Source organism: Tiliqua scincoides, chromosome 4 (genome assembly GCF_035046505.1).
Source record: "Tiliqua scincoides isolate rTilSci1 chromosome 4, rTilSci1.hap2, whole genome shotgun sequence".
Lineage (NCBI taxonomy): Eukaryota > Metazoa > Chordata > Lepidosauria > Squamata > Scincidae > Tiliqua > Tiliqua scincoides.
In genome coordinates this window covers 215,214,688-215,232,924 of record NC_089824.1, presented here as the reverse complement: position 1 = coordinate 215,232,924, position 18,237 = coordinate 215,214,688, and the positions used below count along the sequence as shown (strand labels likewise).

The 18,237-nt window shown below is 45.2% G+C and overlaps 1 protein-coding gene across 1 annotated transcript; it reads left to right on the top strand.

The window, feature by feature from the left end:
* Positions 1–303: 303 nt before the first annotated feature.
* On the top strand, positions 304–7,260 carry LOC136648603 (zinc finger protein with KRAB and SCAN domains 3-like). Its single transcript, XM_066624724.1, has 5 exons — positions 304–717; positions 936–1,056; positions 5,882–5,946; positions 6,229–6,355; positions 6,665–7,260. The coding sequence occupies exons 1-5, from the start codon at positions 304–306 to the stop codon at positions 7,258–7,260; spliced, it is 1,323 nt and encodes a 440-aa protein (XP_066480821.1).
* The last annotated feature ends 10,977 nt before the right edge of the window (positions 7,261–18,237 follow it).

Below are 18,237 nucleotides of genomic sequence, written 5' to 3'. Positions count from 1 at the left end.
GTGGGGCCCAATTGGGAGGAGTTGTCCCAATTAGCTTAAAGCTGGTCCTGAATATTTCCCTCTCTTTCCAGAGTCTCATTTGTTTGCATTCCCTGCAAGGAGCAGCTCTGAACACCAGCTGGACTCTGCTTGTGAGAAATCTCCTTCTGTCAAGAGAGAAATTGTTTACTCACAAAGCATTTTTTTTTTACTTTGGAGGACTGCAAAGTCCCACCATTTTGGGAAGTCAGTGACTGAAAACAGAAACTGGAAGAAGAGGGCATAAATTCTTTGGCCTGCTTGGAGGCAGAGCAGAGATCAGAGATGGGAGAGGAAGATTCTGCTGGCCCTGAAGCAGAAAGAGATTCTGATGCCACCCAGGCTGCATGCAGCAGGAGATGCCAGGCAAAAGCTGCACCCAAGACCCTGGGTGAGGACACCCCCAGCTGTGATCTGCAGCAGCAGAGATTCCGGCAGTTCTGCTACCCAGAGGCCATGGAGCCCCAAGAGGTTTGCAGCCAACTCTATCAGCTTTGCCTCCTGTGGCTCAAGCCAGAGAAGCACTCCAAGAAGGAGATCCTAGACCAGGTGATCCTGGAGCAGTTCCTGGCCATCCTACCCTCAGGGATGGAGAGCTGGATCAGGGGCTGTGGAGCAGAGACCAGTTTGCAGGTAGTGGCCCTGGCAGAAGGCTTCCTCCTGAGCCAGGCAGAGGACAAGAGGCAGGAACAACAGAAGGTGAGGGCATCTCTTCCTTGTCTGATAATATTATGAGCTGAGAATATTGTTATAACGAGCTGAAAATATTGTTATGTTTCAGTAGTGATCTCTATAGTTGTGCCCCTTTCTGTGCAAATGGTCCTACAGGGACTTCCTAATGTGCAGGGCTTGCTATCTGCCTCTCATTCCTCATTCCTCTCCCTGCTTGTTTCCTGGATCCTCCATTTCTGTTTCAGGCGCAGAGGCTGTTAAAGGAAGCGTGTTTTGTAGTAGCAGAGAAGGTTCTCCCTGAAGCCAATCAGATACTGCGGAACCTCAAGATCTTCCAGAATGCGGACAGACGTGTGACCTGGTTAGGTAAGGGTGAATGGGGAATATTGCCAGTAGTTCTCCCTCTTTCTCAGATATTCTTGAAATCTTCAGGAGCCTTTTATGATTTGCTAAGCTTCTGGGAGGAAGCAGCTCATCTCCAACTACTCATTAAGTATTGTACAAATGTTTCATGTTCACAGTTTAAGAATGTATCCGTAGAAACCAGCACTTTGAGAGTGATGGGGAGAATGTCTGGTCCTGCAAAATTCATGTAAAGTTGTGGTTTTCAGACTCTCTGGGAGTTTGAAACCCACAGTAAGTCTTTGTGGGGGTGGGGGGAGGCCACAAGGGCAGGGGGAAGGCAGCCACGCGATCCCCAGGATTGCGTTGCTCAGGGGGCTGCAGGGACTGGGATGCACCCTCCAGTCCCTGCAGCAGCTGTCCCTGGGTGCGGGGAGCCATGTGCGAGTTCCTGCCGGGCTCCCCAGGTCAGGGAAAGTGAGAGCGGAGAGATCGTGCTCTGTCTCTGCAAAACCGGAAGTGGAGCACGATCCCTCCGCTCTCACTTTCCCTGACCTGGGGAGCCCTGCAGGAACTCGCACATGGCTCCCCGCACCCAGGGACAGCTGCTGCAGGGACTGGAGGGTGCACCCCAGTCCCTGCAGCCCCATCAGAAGGGAAAGTGGAGCGATTGCGCTCCGCTTCCGTTTTAGCGGAGGTGAGGTGTGATCGCCCCACTCTCACTTTCCCTGACCTGGGGAGCCCTGCCGAAGGTGACGCAGGGCTCCCTGCACCCCTGGGAGGCTGCAGGAGGTTTGGGCAAGTGTACCCAAGCCCCTGCAGCCCCGCTGAGCGGCGTGATCCTGGGGATTGCGCCTCTGTCTCCTCCCTGCCTCCTGGTTGCCCCCCTCCCTTAAGGGGAAAGAGACCAGGACCCTCAGGCTGGGGTGTCGCGATGCCCCAGTTTGAATACCACTGATGTAAAGGATAAATTCTCAGAAGCTTTTTTTGTCGGCTGGCATCCTTACCCGCTGTAACTCCATCCAAAGCATGGGCAGAGTGGTGTAGTAGATAATGTGTTTGCCTTTGATTGGAGAAGGCTAGGTTTGTATTTCACTAGAGCATTTAAGCTGCCTGAGAGATTTCTTGAGCTGATGACTCTCAGCTTAGCACAGCTTCTCAAACTGTGGGTTGTGACCCACTGGGTGGGTCGTGACCTGATTGTTGGTGGGTCCCGAAGCTGACAAGCTGAGAAAGAAAATGCATGGTACCCTATGGAAAGTGAAACTTTCCACATTGCACGTTTACTTGCAGTTAGGTGACCATGCCTTGGTCTACTGCAAAGGGCAGGCTGAGAGGAATCCAACGACACTGGAATGGTCCTAATCCAATGAATGCAGCCCCCACAAAACATCAAAGAAGGAAGTCCCTCTCTCCAAGCTGACAAACGTCCCTCCCTCCAAGCTCTATGGAAAAACAAAAGTAAGCTACACGTTTGCATTTACTGACAACTAAGCAAACATACCTGGGCTCGCATTGAAGGTGGCAAAGGGGAATGCAGAGCCACCAGAATGGTCCCAATCTGATGAAAGTGGAGCTCAACAAATGTTCCAGTAGGCAGCCTCCACCTCTCCCCCCTAAAAAGGATAAAAACAGAGCTTGAGCTGGTAAGGTGATTTTTTTTCTTTTTAAGACATGTAAAGCTAGGTGGGTTCTGATAGTGTGTCATTTAAAAAGTGGGTTTGGCGCTAATAGGTTTGGGAACCCTTGCTTTATTGGAAACAGCTGTTGCCTTTTCCACACTTTTCTCCTTCCCTTCTCCTCATTTCCTCTCTTCATCAGTCTGGGGTTCTTATGCTGTTTAGAGGGAAGCTTTGAATTTCAATCCAGCCCAAACAAGAAACATGTTTGATTTAAAATAGATTTTGTCCTAAATCACACTGAACTGGCTTTAAATATATAAAAAAATTGAACTGGGTACTGGGTAGGGCTGAACATCTTACCTATCTTTTGGGGAGAGGAGCTTGAGGATATTGCGTACAGGCTACAGAGAGAATTCACTTGGTGGAACAGAGCTGGCTTCTTCATCTCATCTACCTTTATTTAATTATTTGCTTTACTTTAATTTATTTTAATTTGCTTGATGATGTCACTTCTGACCATGAAATCACTCCCATGGGTCCCAGACAAATTGTCATTCTAAAAAGTGGGTCCTGGTGCTAAAACATTTGCAAACCACTGGCCTACACATAACATGGCACCAGACATTGTGCACTGTGGCACTTCTCAGGTGAATAAGGGTCATTCTGAACCTTCAGTGACTCACGATATTTCTCTGTTGTACTTTAATGCAAATAAGAGGCCCGTTTTTTGTAATAGAGCAGGACAGGCTCTTGACGGGGGAATGAATGAATGCAGGAACTGAAGGAGAGGCTCGTACCAGTGTGTGTGGTCCTGATGAGTGTGGATCAGATGCAATGGGGAACAACAGTCTTTGGCAGACCAGCAGAGGTGTCAGAGGCCTGTCTGTGTTCTTAACTGCTCAGTGTTGGAAGAAATGACATTAGGAATCTGACAGCTCATCCTGCTGGAAACCCCCTCCTATGCACCCTTAGCCAGGAACTCTCCTCTTGTCTCCTTCCCAGTGGCATTTTTTGGTTCAGTGTCCACTTATGGAACATTTTTGTCTAAGTTAAAAATTAATGGGAATGAAGGGTGAGCATGCAGAGTAGTTGCATGCAGAAAATGAAGCAAATTGTGGCTGAAAATTGCAGGCTAGCATATGATCCAACAATTAAGCATTCAGAAGACATTTGAGAACACTTTTGTCCATTTTACAGATTGGAAAAACCAAGGCATGCCCCAAAGACAGTTTGGGAATACATGGTAGAAAGTCTAAGTAGAAACAGTCTCCCCTTCATTATGATGACAGTGAAAGCTTATGCATAAGTACTTGGAAGTTGGTGCCATTGAGTTATGTGAGGTTCACTCTCAGAAAGAGAGAAAGGCACCCTGGATGAAGCCCAGATGCCAACTCTGGCATTGCAACAATTCAAACAGTATCATATGACCAGGTAACATCAGCTGTATAGTCTGAAACCCCTTACATCCCACCCCATGTTATCTCTGCTTTCTCTGCATTGTATGTAGAGAGTGGAATGTTTACCTGCTTTGTGGCACATGCATGTCCAAACATGCATTTGACCCTCTGTCAAATGATTTTTTCTTTTCCTTCAAGATTAAGTGGGCACGCATGTGCCACAAAGCAGGGCAACATTCCAAAACCATTGCGGGAACATTTTATTCTCCCAGGATGTTCCACTGAAGACCTGAGCATCACTGTTTTGGGATAAGAGAATTGCAGTGGGAGACATGAGTAAGAAAGTACTGAATTTAAATTGATTAGAACAGTGAATCTCATACATTTAGCACTAGAATCCACTTTTTAGAATGAGAATCTGACCGGACTCACCGGAAGTGATGTTATGACCAGAAGTGACATCATCAAGCAGGAAAATTTTTAACAATCCTAGGCTGCGATCCTACCCACACTTATCCAAAAGTGAGTCCCATTGACTATCACTGTTAAAAGAATATACATAGTAGCTTGTTAAAAGTACAGGTCTGTGACATTTCCCTAGATGCAGTCACATACCATGGTAGCATCAAGTCTAATATATTAAAAATAAAATATTGAAATGAATGGGGACCCACTTGAAATTGGCTCGCGACTCACCTAGTGGGTCCCAACCCACAGTTTGAGAAACAATGGATTAGAAAATTTGACTGTGTTCAGTTTGGCTTGAACAGGGATGAAGGTTCCTGTCTCACAACATTGTTAAGCAACTGAGTTCAACCAGATCTCATGTCTTTGGCCTCCCATAAGAACAATCTCCCACTGCATTTCTCACCATTCATAAGCCCCTGGAACCTTCTTGCACAGGTTCAGTCTGTAATAGGTAGCCACTGTTCTTTGGAAGCTTATGTTGACAGTAATCTGTTAGTCCCAAAGGTGCCTCAATTCTCTTTTCTGTTCTTGCTGCAACGACTCGCAAGGCTGTCCCTCTCAAGTAAGTGTGCAAAGAGTTTTAGCCTTAGTCATCTTTCGCAAGAGAAACCCCACAGCAGAAAACACTAACCTGGGCAAGAAAGGGAGATTAACAACCCAACCACCCCTATATCCCATCTTCCTCAATCTGCTCTTTCACCACCTAGTGAATAATTCACCACCACCCCAAGCAAAGCGCATACTCACATGCACATACACACACTATCAGCCTCCTGATTCTGATGTGAACAAATGACCATCAGAATGACATGTCTGGGCTCTGCAGTGACTTCTCAACTCTGTGCATATGGACAGGCTTGAAGAGCAAGAGAACCGAGGAGCCTGGTGGAGAGAAGCTGGCTGAGGGATAATGAGGACCACAGTGAGTTGGAGGTTCAGAGAGTCAGGAGCCTGCTGGCAGACAGGGGCAGGCAGGCAGGGCTCATATCAGACACAGCTGCAGTTGGCAGCACCGCTGCCACAGTCCTGGCACACAGGAGTTGGAGGTCACTGGCTGAAGGACATGCTTCTCACTGCACTCTGCAGCTGCTGGCGGCCACATACATGTGCAGTCTGTGTGGCACCTGTGTGCCTGGGTGGGGCCTTTCAGGAGCAGGGGTGGGATGATGATGCTTGGAGACTGCTGGCGAGGAACTCGGGAGTCCAATCAGCCTTCCCATGAGCAGTGGCTAATTCTGGGGCTGCTTCAACACCCCTCACAAAAGGCAAAAGTAAATGGTTTTGCAATCCCAACTTGACTGAACAGTGTCTTCTAAATATGTTGTGTTAAGTAGTGTCCCAACACACTTCTGTCCTTCACAGGAGATGCACTGAGGAAACCAGAAATACTGAATGACTCATCTCTTCTTGGGGCTGCAATGGAAACAGTTTGTGTCACTGGATCAGGTGGGGAGAATTCCCATGGGGCATGTGGGTTGGGGCAGAGGATGAAGAAGGGCACCTGGTTGTGTCTGCCTCTTGCACATCTCTCTGGACTTCAAAGAATCTATTCTTCTCAGCAATTTGCAGAGAAGCACACAGGAAGGTTGTGAAGGGTTGATTCCCGCATTATCACAACCAGTCACGTGATCCTCATTCTCTCTTCCAACTGCAACTATTCTGGGAATAATGGTCACATGGTGTTGAAGGAGATCTTGATTTTCTTTCAGGGTCTGTTGACTTTTGAGAACGTGGCTGTGCATTTTTCTGAGGAGCAGTGGGCTCTGCTGGATCCTGACAAAAGAGCCCTGCACAGGGAGGTCATGGAGGAGAACTTTCAAAACATGACCTCTCTGAGTAAGCTTCCCTCTGTCCTTCCATCCTACCAACTTTTGTCCCTCCTGTTGCCCTGTGTGTATCCCAGACACTGAGTGGTCAGTCCAAAGTGGCCTCCCAGGACCTCACTGCTGAAGGTGGGACTTCCTGGTCCCAGTCCCAACAACACACCGTGTCATCTCCATCAAGAGCATCTGCTTAATATGTGGCAGGATCCACTGCCATTCTTTCCAATTCTGTGGTTTAAATAATTTGTTCAAGGGGTTTGTTCCTTTGATTTCTGGCTAATTGTGTGCTTGGGCTCTTTCTGATGTTCCCTCTTCTGTCCAGGATGTGAAGAGAAAGAGCAGGAGAATGAGAGAGAATCACAAAATGTGTCGATGAAAAGATGTAAGCAGGGAGGACAGCAGAGAATGAGAATGAAGGGAAAACAGAAGAGGAGGAGAAAAGGCTCTTCTGAAGCTGGTGGCTTCCCTGAGGTCTCAGGCCAAGGGAAAGTTCTGTGCAGTCTTCATGGTGAAGCCTTAAGTAATAATTCCAAGCTTAATGCTCATTGGAAAAGCCATACAGGGGAGACACCATATCAGTGTCTGGAGTGTGGAAAGAGATTCAGGAAGAGGGGAGACCTCAGCATCCATCAAAGAACTCACACAGGAGAGAGACCATTTAAATGCTTGGAGTGTGGAAAGAGCTTTAGTGTGAGTGGAAAACTCACCCAACATCAAAGAACTCACTCAGGGGAGAGACCATTTAAATGCTTGGAGTGTGGAAAGAACTTCAGTGTGAGTAGAAACCTCACCAAACATCAGAGAACTCACACAGGGGAGAGACCATATAAATGCTTGGAGTGTGGAAAGAGCTTCTGTGCGAGCGGAAAACTTGGCAGACATCAGAGAACTCACGCAGGGGAGAGACCATATTGGTGATTAGAGTGTGGAAAGTTTCTGTCAGAGGGAAAGCCTTCACATCACATTCATTCAGGGGAAAAGCCAAACAAATTCTTAGAATGTGGCAAACACTTCAGTTGGAGCATAATCGTCATTTCATGGCAAAGCTATATATGACTATCTAGGACCTGGGAATGGCGGGCTTGGAAATGAGGTTTGGAGTGAGAGAAATAAGTGAAAGGGAACAAATTTGGGGGGGATTGGGGCTAATGTGACCCCAGAACCTGGGGAGGGGGCAGTCTGGTGAGATGTCTGCACTCTTGCTTTATAAGTTAAATAAGACTCCATGGGGAGTCTAAGAAACAAGACATGAACCATACAGTGTGGGAGTTAATGTGGGGGTGGTGGGAAGTTCGCATGTCGGGCCAGTGAACAGCATCCAGGTGAAAACAGTTTGGGTTTTGCTAGCGAGCTTGGAAGGTTCTTGATTGGTTTCCTCTTGGGGTGACATGAGCGAGCTGATTTGATATGTGGTGATTGGACATGATTCCCTTGTGGGGTCCTGAAAGACTAGCTATAAGAACTAGCTAGGTATTCCTTGTGTGTTTCTCTACACCTGGCATCTGCCACCTGGGGCTCTGCTGCTCAAAACATTAATATGAAATTGCACTGCAACCCTTGGTAATGAAGGTTAGATTTCAAGTATAGAGTATAGAATCTAATGAGCTAGATTCTGTTTTGTTCTTGCTGTTCTGTCTCTGAGTATTGTCCTTGAAGAATGCATCCTGCCTTTTGCCAGATGAATGGCAACCTCCTGATGTATCTGTCTGTTTTAAATTGCCATAAATCTCTTTTACTCTTATCAGAGAGAGTGTGTATGTCCAGTGAAGAAAAGGTAATTGTTCATGGGAACCTGGGAGAGAGGAAGTCTCATGAGACCTCTTGAAAGAATGTGCTTGTGGTTGGTGAGTTGTCAGCAGCTTCCCTGGTAACTTAAGTTATTGGAGGGGTGGTTCACTCGCTCTTAACAGGAACACCGTCATAACATCCTTACGTGCTATGAGTACTTTGGTAGTACCCTATTTATGTAGAAATCATTATCTTGCTTTACTTCCAATCAGAAAGGTACAACAACCTGAGCTTGCTAATAGGTTTTATTAACAAGAATCCTATCCTGATCTTTCCTTTGGTGATTTCTTCTCTCATTGAAAACATCTGCCGTGGTCCTGATCCACATCGGAGTTCCTTCAGGTTCTGTTTTGCCCTGGGAGGTGAGTTACCATTGGTACAAGTTGCAGCTTCCTTCCTGGAGCAGAGAGCAGCTGTGTACAAAGGGCTGAAACCCCTCTTCCTCCACATAATGCTCCCTATCCAGACCACTCAGAATTTACACACACACAGGTTCAACAAAGTATTTAAAATCACATCTCTTTTGCCCTTAGCACTGGCTAGTATTAAAATATATTTGCCTGCATTTAAATTAGTTAACATACGCAATTAAGATTAGATCCTTCCCTGTTTGCATAGGAAGATAGAAGATGAGGGCAATATGTCATACTAGAAAATTCCAACAGTCTGTTGCCTTCACTGAAGAATCTTCACTGAAATTTTTTAGTGCTGGAGTGAAAATAAATATATTCACACATTTATAAGTGAATATAAATTCACATTTGTGTATGAATATAAATTCACACATTTATATGAAACAGATACGGAGCAGCTATAGACAAAGGAAGTGATACTCTCAAGCTAATGTGAAGGTCTCAAACCTCCAGATTGTTCAGAGACTCCCTGGCTGAATCCAGTTTCTCCAAAAGACCACGTCAAAGCTCTTCAAAATCCATCAACACTTGCACTTTCTATCCAGTTGGAGGAGGAATTTTTTCATATTCCGCTTTAAGCTGTTCAGGGGGTGGTTAGCAATTCAAATAGCAATATATTGATCTAGATTGCTTCTACATTAGGGCCCTTTAACACTAAGAAGGTTTTACGTTTCTGTAATCAGCTGGAATTGTGGTTGCTGGTGGTTCCACACAAGCACTTAATAAAGTGTTATTTTATCCAGCACTGCCTGTCTCCTTGGCCAAGATCCTTCTTACAAGTAAGCTCCTTGCAAGGTTAATTAAGAACTTCCTCCTAGCAGGTTTTGTTGCCCCTTTTATTGCTTCCCGTTCAGCATGATTGGGGAATTGGTGATGCATTGTTCCTTAATTTGTCAGCTTCTTTTCCCAGTGTGGAACCATTAATTACTCATTTCTTTTCATTATTTTTTTTCTCGCTTTCTTACAGTGAAGTAACAATACAAGCAGTAAATAAAACCAATTATGTGGAAGTGAAGCAGACTAATTAAGGGACAATCTATCACTAATCCTCCAGCTGCACTGCTCATGAAACAACAATTGCACCAGAACCTGCAAGGGGGTATAGCCTTTTAAAACTTCTGGTGCACTTTGGCCATCTGTAGTGGACATGCTGCTGCTGAAATTTTTTCTTGGCGAGAAAAAAATGCACAAATTTGGTCTGAAAAGAACATGGTTGGGCAACACATACACACGGATCTTGATTCAGAGTTAGCCATGTACACAAAGATGGGGGGGGGGGGAGGAATGACCTGGGTGCAGTGCTCCAGATGTTATGATTGTATAGCAACCATTATATTGATTTATGGTGAGTAATATATATCAAAGTTCAATAAATTGATGATGTGGAAAGGGGGAAAGGAACTAAAAAAGTATTATGCCAATGTTAGCACCAGGCCTGCAATCAGGAAATTATGGTGGATCTGAGCCTAAAAGACTATACTGTACTATAAGAAACAGTCTAGGGCAGCAATCCTATTCACACTTACATGGTCTCACTCTGAATCAAGTGTCCGACTATTTACTGGAAGAAAACGCATCAGACATGAGAGCCAATAATGTGATTAAAATAATGTCTTATTGGACCATTTCTTTGACAAGATGTCTGGGATTAATTGCTAGAATTAAAAGTTTCAAGGTGTAAGAAAGAGAAATGGAAGGTGAACATTGTCAGGCTGTCCCAAGGCTTTCTGATGCCTGAGGCAGAATGCTGAATACTGTTCCTCCTCACTTGGTGAAGAGCTAATGTCTGTTCCTCTCACTCCCTGAGGAAAGGGGGGCTGGAACGGAAGAAGGAGAGGAAAAGGGTGAGCTGGAGTGGTGGGCTTCTACATATTCCGTTCTACTCTGCCCCCCCCTTTTCGCCAGTCCAAGGAGTGGGACAGGGAGGAGAGGAATAGGCAGGGCAGGGGAGCTGAGTGAGTGGACAAGAATGACTGGAAGTGTTTAGAAAAACCCCTCTCTGTATCCCTGGAGTACTGTTGCCAGACTCAGTGATTTTCAACTTATGTGCTGCAGCACATTGGCATGCTGCAGAAGGTCTGCACTTGTGCCGCAGGTGTTTGGAGCACGGCATTAAAAATCACAGAAAAACTTCTGGGTCTGTGGCTCTGTTTCTTGGGCAACTGCGTCAGAGCTGGCAGAGGAAAAGGGACAATTCATTACTACAGACAGTTGCCCTAGAAACAACCATGGAAGCCAGAAGTGTCTCCCAGAAGCAGAAGCGACATTACAAGAGGCAAAAACCATAGAGAAGAAAAACATTGAAAATCACTGATGTAGACAATACTGACCCGGGTGGGTTAGTGGTCTGACTCTGTAGAAGGCATCTTCATAAGCTGTTTGTTGTAAGAAAGAGCTGTGGCATTGCATATCATGTTAGATAGGGGACAGAGTGGGCAGATGGTTTGAGTAGCTGGATCAGAAGCTGTCATTTGAAAGAACTGCAGACCCCTGCTGTAGGGCTCCTAAGAAAAGCAGAATCCTAGCTGCTGAGACAGCCAGATTCCCCCTATGGCTGCTCACTGAACTGTAATGACATGGCTGATTTCCATTTGCCAGCCTGCCATGGCACAAGATGTTTCTAATACTCTGCACCATCTCTTCACAATATTAGAGCACTGTCTTAACATTTATCCTGACCAGGGAAAATATGGGCATCAGGAAAAGGCATACAGAAGAGCACAGAAGAACTTGGTGGTGGAGAAGGTGTTGGCTGTTAATATTCACTTGGGCAATTTCTTTTCACACCTGACAGCTGAATTTTCTACGTGGCAATGCAGAAGACGATGAAGACAAGTTTGGTCTCAATTGCACAAGGAAGGTGATAGAGTACTTGAGAATACAGAGTAATGATGTTGGCACTGAGTTATGCAGAAGAAACACCTATACAATCGTGGCATAAAACATCTCAAAGGACAGGAAGCACTGAGATAAAGTTGATGCACTTATTAAAAGCGACTCGGGCAACACGCGTGTATACGTCCTACTCAGCTGTCTGACACTTGCTGTGGAAACCTGATCACTTTTCTGATGATGCTATACTTCGGCCTTCCTAGCTGACCATTTTGCCAGTCCAGAGGAGATAATTGTGCACCCTGCAGAGAGTCAAAAAGAAGAGGAGTCCAGGCCTGAGGGAGCCTATAACACTGGCTCGCATGGAGTCCAACCCTGGCCTGGGAGCAGTAATGCAACTACAGAGGGTAGTGTGGTAAGCGTCGCAGGCCCTGCAACACACCATGTAAGCAGCTCATCCCACTCTCCGTGGGGGGCCATTCTGGACAGTAACTGTTGCCCTCACTGCCCAGAATGGATCTGATTGCGAGTAGGAGGGGGCACTTACAAAGCTTGTTCATGCAGCCTCCCTAAAATTACACTACTGCCTGAGAGTTTTGTTGTTGTGTTGTATTTTGTGAACATCTTGTAAGCCACCTGTTTACACTTCCTCTGGCAAGGGAAAAGCAGGGCACAAATCCATTAAAGAAGTAACTGGCAGCTCATTGTGTGGTGGTTAGGCATTGCATTTTGCCAGCTTTCCCCACTGTTCATGCCTAAGTTTGAAGAGAAAAGAAACATTGGGTCTACTGTGATGGGTTATTTCTTCACAGTTGATGGATGGTGCCCTTGGATAAGTCACTTCTCCAATGCACTACAAACAGATAGCGCTAGGACCTGAGGACCAGGCTGTTAGAAGTGTTGGAGTGGACATTATTTCTGTGCAAGATTGTTATATTTATGTATATTTTGCCTAAATTTGAATTCAGTTGTTCAATTCTTGAACTATTATGTATAATAGTGATTGGTGGGAATGACTTGCGTCCCGTTGAGAAGAAAAGAAGACAATAACCTTCTGTTTGTAAGACAAACTTTACTCCTTAAACAAAAACAAATAGTTTCATTTGCTGCTGGATAGAACAAATGTTATCTGGATTCACAGGATATACTTTTCCTTAAGAAAACCCAAATTGTAGTTGTTTTTATATTTGAATGTGAGTTTTAATAACCTAGTATGTCTGTGAAGTTTGTAGACTAAATTGTCTTTAAGCCAAAGCCCAGGAGATTCTGAAAATACCTAATAACAGATAGTGGGATGCCTGGGTAACATTTACCATAGAACAAACTAAGTGATGCTGCAGCGGAGAGACCACAATAACAGCATCCTTCAAAAGCAATTTTCTTGGACTTCAGGTGTCAGCAGTTATCTCAAATAGTTCTAGCATCTACTCATAATGTACAGTCAGTTCTCATTATTCACTAGAGTTAGGTTCCTGGAAATCCTAGTTTATAGTAAATTCACAGATAATGAACCATTGATCCTATGGGATCAATGGGGTTAGGTTCAAGGGGTACACTGGGGGGGGAGGAAGGGGTGCCATCAGAAAAATCCAGTGGAGACCCTCAGGAAGCCAACAGAGTGCAGCAGGAAGTGCCAAAATATCTCTGAATGCTGCAGAGACCTTCCAGAGGCTGCAGGGACCTTCAGAATGGCACCTGCAACCACCATGGACCCTTTTAAAATGACTGGCAGAAGCTCCCATCAGTCATTTTAAAGGGGTCTACACTGCTCAAAGGTACCATTCTGAAGGTCCTTGCAGCCTCTAGAAGGTCTCTGCATAGCAGGTAATGAGAACAGAGGTGCAGATATAGAGAGACAGTAGCAATTCTGCCCCCAAGGATAAAGAGAACTGACTGTATTTTGGTTGTTCTTCATTTGTAGCCACTTTGCTTTTCCGTTTTCTGCACATCTGTGGTACTAACTGTCATGTCTATTGAATGTCGTGAACAGCGCAATCATGTGCATGTCTACACAGAAGAAAGTTCCATTATTAGTGTTGTAGTAAGAAATGTTTGGGCTTATTTGCCATGGTCTATGAAGATTGTAATTTCCTAATGGTTTGCCCTAACGGTGGACATTTTCAAAGGTGAGAATCACAGACCGTTTGTCTCACCACGGAGTAACTGACAGTAACTGTTTACTGATCCCCTCGACATGTCCTGACCTGTCAGGGAGTTATACTGGCTGAATTGCACAATGTGGGCCTGCATCAGGGCTCCTCCACAACTGAGGGACAAGAATGTGCCATTTGCAATGGGTATAAAATGCTTGTGTTTTATATGTGGGTATCTGTATCCATCTAAACTCTTTAGTGAGAAGCCAATAAAGTGTACAGCACTGTGGTCAGACATGGCCTCTATCTTTGCTGTAAATCTTACAGCAACTCTGACACAACACAACACACACACAGAAGGTTGGTATAACTTGGTATTCTATAGAGCAGTGTTTCTCCAAGTGTGTTCCTAGGAGCACCAGGGCTCCCTGAGACCCTTTCAGGGGTTCCACAAGCACACTATACCACCATCTGCTTAGAGCTGCACCACTCTGTGCATGCACCTGTGCCCTAGAGCTACTTGGCACATGCACTAATGGGGCTTCCCAAGACTGTTTAGGAATGTAAAGGGCTTCAGAGACCCCCCCCCCCAAAAAAAAACTGAAATGACTGCTATAGAGTAACAAACACAGTATATATACTGTAGATATGATTTACTTACATTGTTATATACAGTATAGCAATGTAAATAAATCAGTTACACTTCCAAAAACTTTTGTGGAACATTAATTCAATAGTTAAGGTTCAGCATGTAGCATGGCACATGCTGTGCAGTGGCATAGCTAGAGGTGGTGCAAAGCACTAAGTTTTGCAGGGAGCCTCACCGTGCCATGCATGCATCTCTCACCCTTCCCTTCAGAGCCATTCTGGGCCGAGAGAGCAAAAAGGAGTCATATGCCTGGCTCCCAAGGGGAGGGGCTGTTTCCAGGCTGTGGTGAGGGTCCCTGCAAAACTTAGTGCTTTGCACCCTTTCTAGCTGTGCCACTGATGCCATGGAGAGCACTGCAAGAAATGTGCTTCCCGTCAATTTTGAAATGGGACATATTTCAGAAAATTAGATGAAAGGTGAATCTTTGCAAAACCAGAGTCAGAAAAAAGGCCTGACTCCGCTGCTTATTTGTTAGTATGCATAAATCCAAACAGCAGGACTTCTACACTAAGGAACAAAAGGGAGAAGTGTGGATGAAGGCTAGATTGTTCTTAAGAGGCAGTGCACAGATAACAATCCTAAAATCTTAATGACAAGCTTTCATTAGAAGACCAATAGTTTCATTGCTGAATTGCTTATGAATTCTCAGTATGCTGTTCAGCACCAGCGACTTGTCAATATTTTAGTTGTCAATCAGCCCTTGAACTTCAACTCTTGTGATTTTTACTCTAAGGCAAGTAGAAATTGACTTAGTCAAGTCTATCCAACCTTCCAGTGCGAATGCAGCTGCTTTGCTGCCCCAAGGTAAGGAAACAAATGTTTCCTTGCCTTGAGAAGGCCTCTGTGACTGCCCCCCCACCACCACCACAGGATGCAGCAAATATCCCATCAGCGCTGGAAAGTTGGATAGAATTGGGCCCTTAGGGCGCAATCCTAACTTGCGCTGGAACAGGCAAGCCAGTGCAGGATTGTGGCCAGAAGCGGCTCAGTCAGAGGTAAGGGGAAACATTTCCCCTTACCTCTAGGTAAGGGCTGCTGGCCACAATGGGTCTCCTCAGATTTCAGCCACTTATTGAAGCCCCGCCTCCTGCTCCCTGCCTGTCTGCCTGCCCCCAGGGCTGCCCATCGCCTGTCCTCCCCCACCCAGGAACACCACCCACCCTCCTCCTCTCAGCCCTCCCATGCCTACCTTTTCCGTTTGTGTTGGCGCAGGTGGGCTGACACAAGCAGCTGAGGGGAAGCCGGCGCAGAGGCTTATGTCAGCCTCCGCAGGCCGGCGCTTCTCGGAGCCAGCCTGGCTTCCCCTTGAGGAGGCACAAATAACTCGCAACTTTATCCTGCAAGTTAGGATTGGACCCTTAGTTGTTCAGATGTGCTCCCCCACAAAAACTGGGTTAGGTAGAAAAAAGTGTCTAATCAACATCTTCAATGGAGACTGATGCCATGAAGATCATTTAATTTCTTTGCAATCTTTCTGTCCTCCATAAATCATCTTTAACATTTTGTTATCTCTCCTTTCCATGATGACAGGCAGAGTGATTTTAGTTGTGTTTTCGTTTTAATGATTTTTAGTTCACTAAAAAAAAGGAAACGCTATAGAGGTTGATGCAAGAAGGCATTTGCTTTGAAAAGCCCCCAAACACAGAAGGCTGTCATTATTCCTCTACAGCCTGAAAGTTGAATCACAGTGGCTAAGAGTGACCATCAGGCTTTCTATTTCCAGCTCCTGATGCTTCCTTCTGCTCAGATTCATTCATTCTAAGTTTACAGGGTGCATGCAAAGGTGAACAAGGGCAGCTGTGACGTTACTGCAGTCGTTCAACGAGATACACTTGATCCATCTATTTTAAAGCTTAACAATGCTTACAGAGCATTAGTTGTACTTATTGTGAATTATTTCCGGTGAGTTCAGGAGACAACTCTTGCTATGGCGACTGCTGAATTGGACCAAAAATGACCTGTGTGAACTCTCCCCCCCCCCCCAGTCTAGAAGACTTATTATTTGCAATATAAATATCACAAAGGCCATCTTGTCAAGAGTGGCTGCATTTGATTCTCCTCCTCAAACTTTGTGTAGCAACCTCTCTTTGCTTTTGTTGTTCCAGGTGTCCAGACAAATAAATCAAAATCACCTTAAAATTAAAACCAACTATGGGTAAAAGTGCTACAAGAACTGTTTGATACAATAACAAAAATCAATGAAGTATTTTTGGAGGCTTGCTGTGTCGGAAGTGAAGATTAAAAATTGAATAGTCTGAAACTGTTTTTATAAATGGACCTGTTATAGGTGATGTGTTGGGCATCTGTGAAGCATGTGTTGTTGCTTCAAGCAACATTAAAATATCGTATCAGAATTTCTGTACAGTTCCTGAAAACTTCCTGTTATTTCACGCAGTAAAGTCTGAAAATCACTACAATTGCCTAATGCCCAGAGTTCTGCAGTGCAATCCTGTATAAAGGTTGTGCTGACAATGACGCTACTTTAGCACAATGTCTGTCCCATCCTAAGCCCTTCCAGCACAAAGCAGGAGGAGGAAACCAAGAGCACAGGAACACCACACTGGCCCAGTTCTCCCAGTAACTCTGCAAGCTTCCATGGAAACCTCAGCATAGCCCACCAAATGCTTACTAATTGATGGTGATAGAGGCTGCAAAGATGCAACAGCAGCCTCAAGTGCAAAGAGCCCAACAGTATGTGCAGCTGATGCCCCCCCCCCCATACAAAAGGTAAAACGTACTACCCTACTAATAATAACAATACAGGTGTTTCTATACCACCTTTCTTGGTCCTCAGATTTCTCCTTAGACTTTATTCAAGGCGGTTTACATAGGCAGGCAAATTAAATCCCAGTAGGGATTTTTACAATTTGAAAGAAGGTTTCTATCTTTCAAGAAACCACAACATTCAGGTGTTTCTTTCTTGATCTGGTCGCACTTTCTGGCCTCCATCCTCCCACGCACAGCGCAGATGGAATAACTCGGCTCAGCTTGTCAGCTGCTTCAAGTTCACACGGTGCCGGTGGCCTCGCACTGGCAACCTTCGGATGTTATCTTCAGGCAAATGGAGGCTCTACCCTCTAGACCAGACCTCCTGCCCTCCTCCAGACCTCCTGCTCCTGTACTAGAATCCATGAAGAGCCCAACGCAGCCCGCCAAGCAGCAGCTGCCCAACAACAGCCGCACATCAGCCTCACAGGTTATGCGGCTAACAATTCCACCCCAGCAACCCAATTGGGTGGGACAGCATGTGGCAAAGGCCCACTAAGCAGCTGTTTCCAAACTGACTCCTCCCAGTGGTTGCCCAGATTGACATAGAATCCCACTCATGTCTACCAAGAAGTAAACTCTGTTGAATTCCACTGTAAATTCTAAGTGGAGTAAATTGGATAGAGGAACATGAGTAAAGGCAAGGGCTGTAAGTATTACTATGGGGGATTAAGTGAATTCTGATGGGAATGGAGATTAGCAGTACTGATAATCTACTCACAGCATACTTTGAACCCATAACAGGCATGGCTGTTCATCTGGCTTACTTTGAGTCGTTCGCATGGTCGCCAATGGATCAGAATGTAGCTTTGGATAACCATTTGAAAAGATGCACTTCCAAATGCATACTGTTGCCAATGCTAAAAAGGGATTTGTGACATGATCAAGCACATGGTGGTGCATAACCAGCTTTCACCTTAAAGTTGGAAATGGACTGGCAATGCCTCTGGGTTGCCAGGGGTTCAAAAACCTGTCATTAAACAATCCAGGAGACAAAGCACAACTGACACTTGGGGATATCAAACTATATTTGCCCTCATTATGTAAGATGAAGGGTTCTTTTGTACTGCACAGCCCAATCCTAATTATGCACATTAACAATGATTAATCAGTGTCTCCCATTAAGATATGGAAGCAGGAGTGACAAAAGCATACTTGCCTTGCAAAATGAAAGAACAGTTGCTGAAAGAGCCTCCCTAGTTACGCAGAATTTTGTATTCTAACAGGTAACTAAGGACCACATTCAAAACATTTCAATCAAAAGGCTTAACTTAAAACAAAAAAGCTATCCCACCCCCAAACCAATCAGTCACTGTCTTGCAATGTTTTTGACTAACAGAAAACTGTTCTTCAT

What these genes read in the sequence shown, in the direction of transcription:
- LOC136648603 (XM_066624724.1), top strand. Translation starts at nt 304, where the DNA reads ATGGGAGAGGAAGATTCTGCTGGCCCTGAAGCAGAAAGAGATTCTGAT. An exon ending in AGAGGCAGGAACAACAGAAG is followed by an intron (nt 718 to 935) that starts GTGAGGGCATCT and finishes TTTCTGTTTCAG; the next exon opens with GCGCAGAGGCTGTTAAAGGA. An exon ending in CAGACGTGTGACCTGGTTAG is followed by an intron (nt 1,057 to 5,881) that starts GTAAGGGTGAAT and finishes TGTCCTTCACAG; the next exon opens with GAGATGCACTGAGGAAACCA.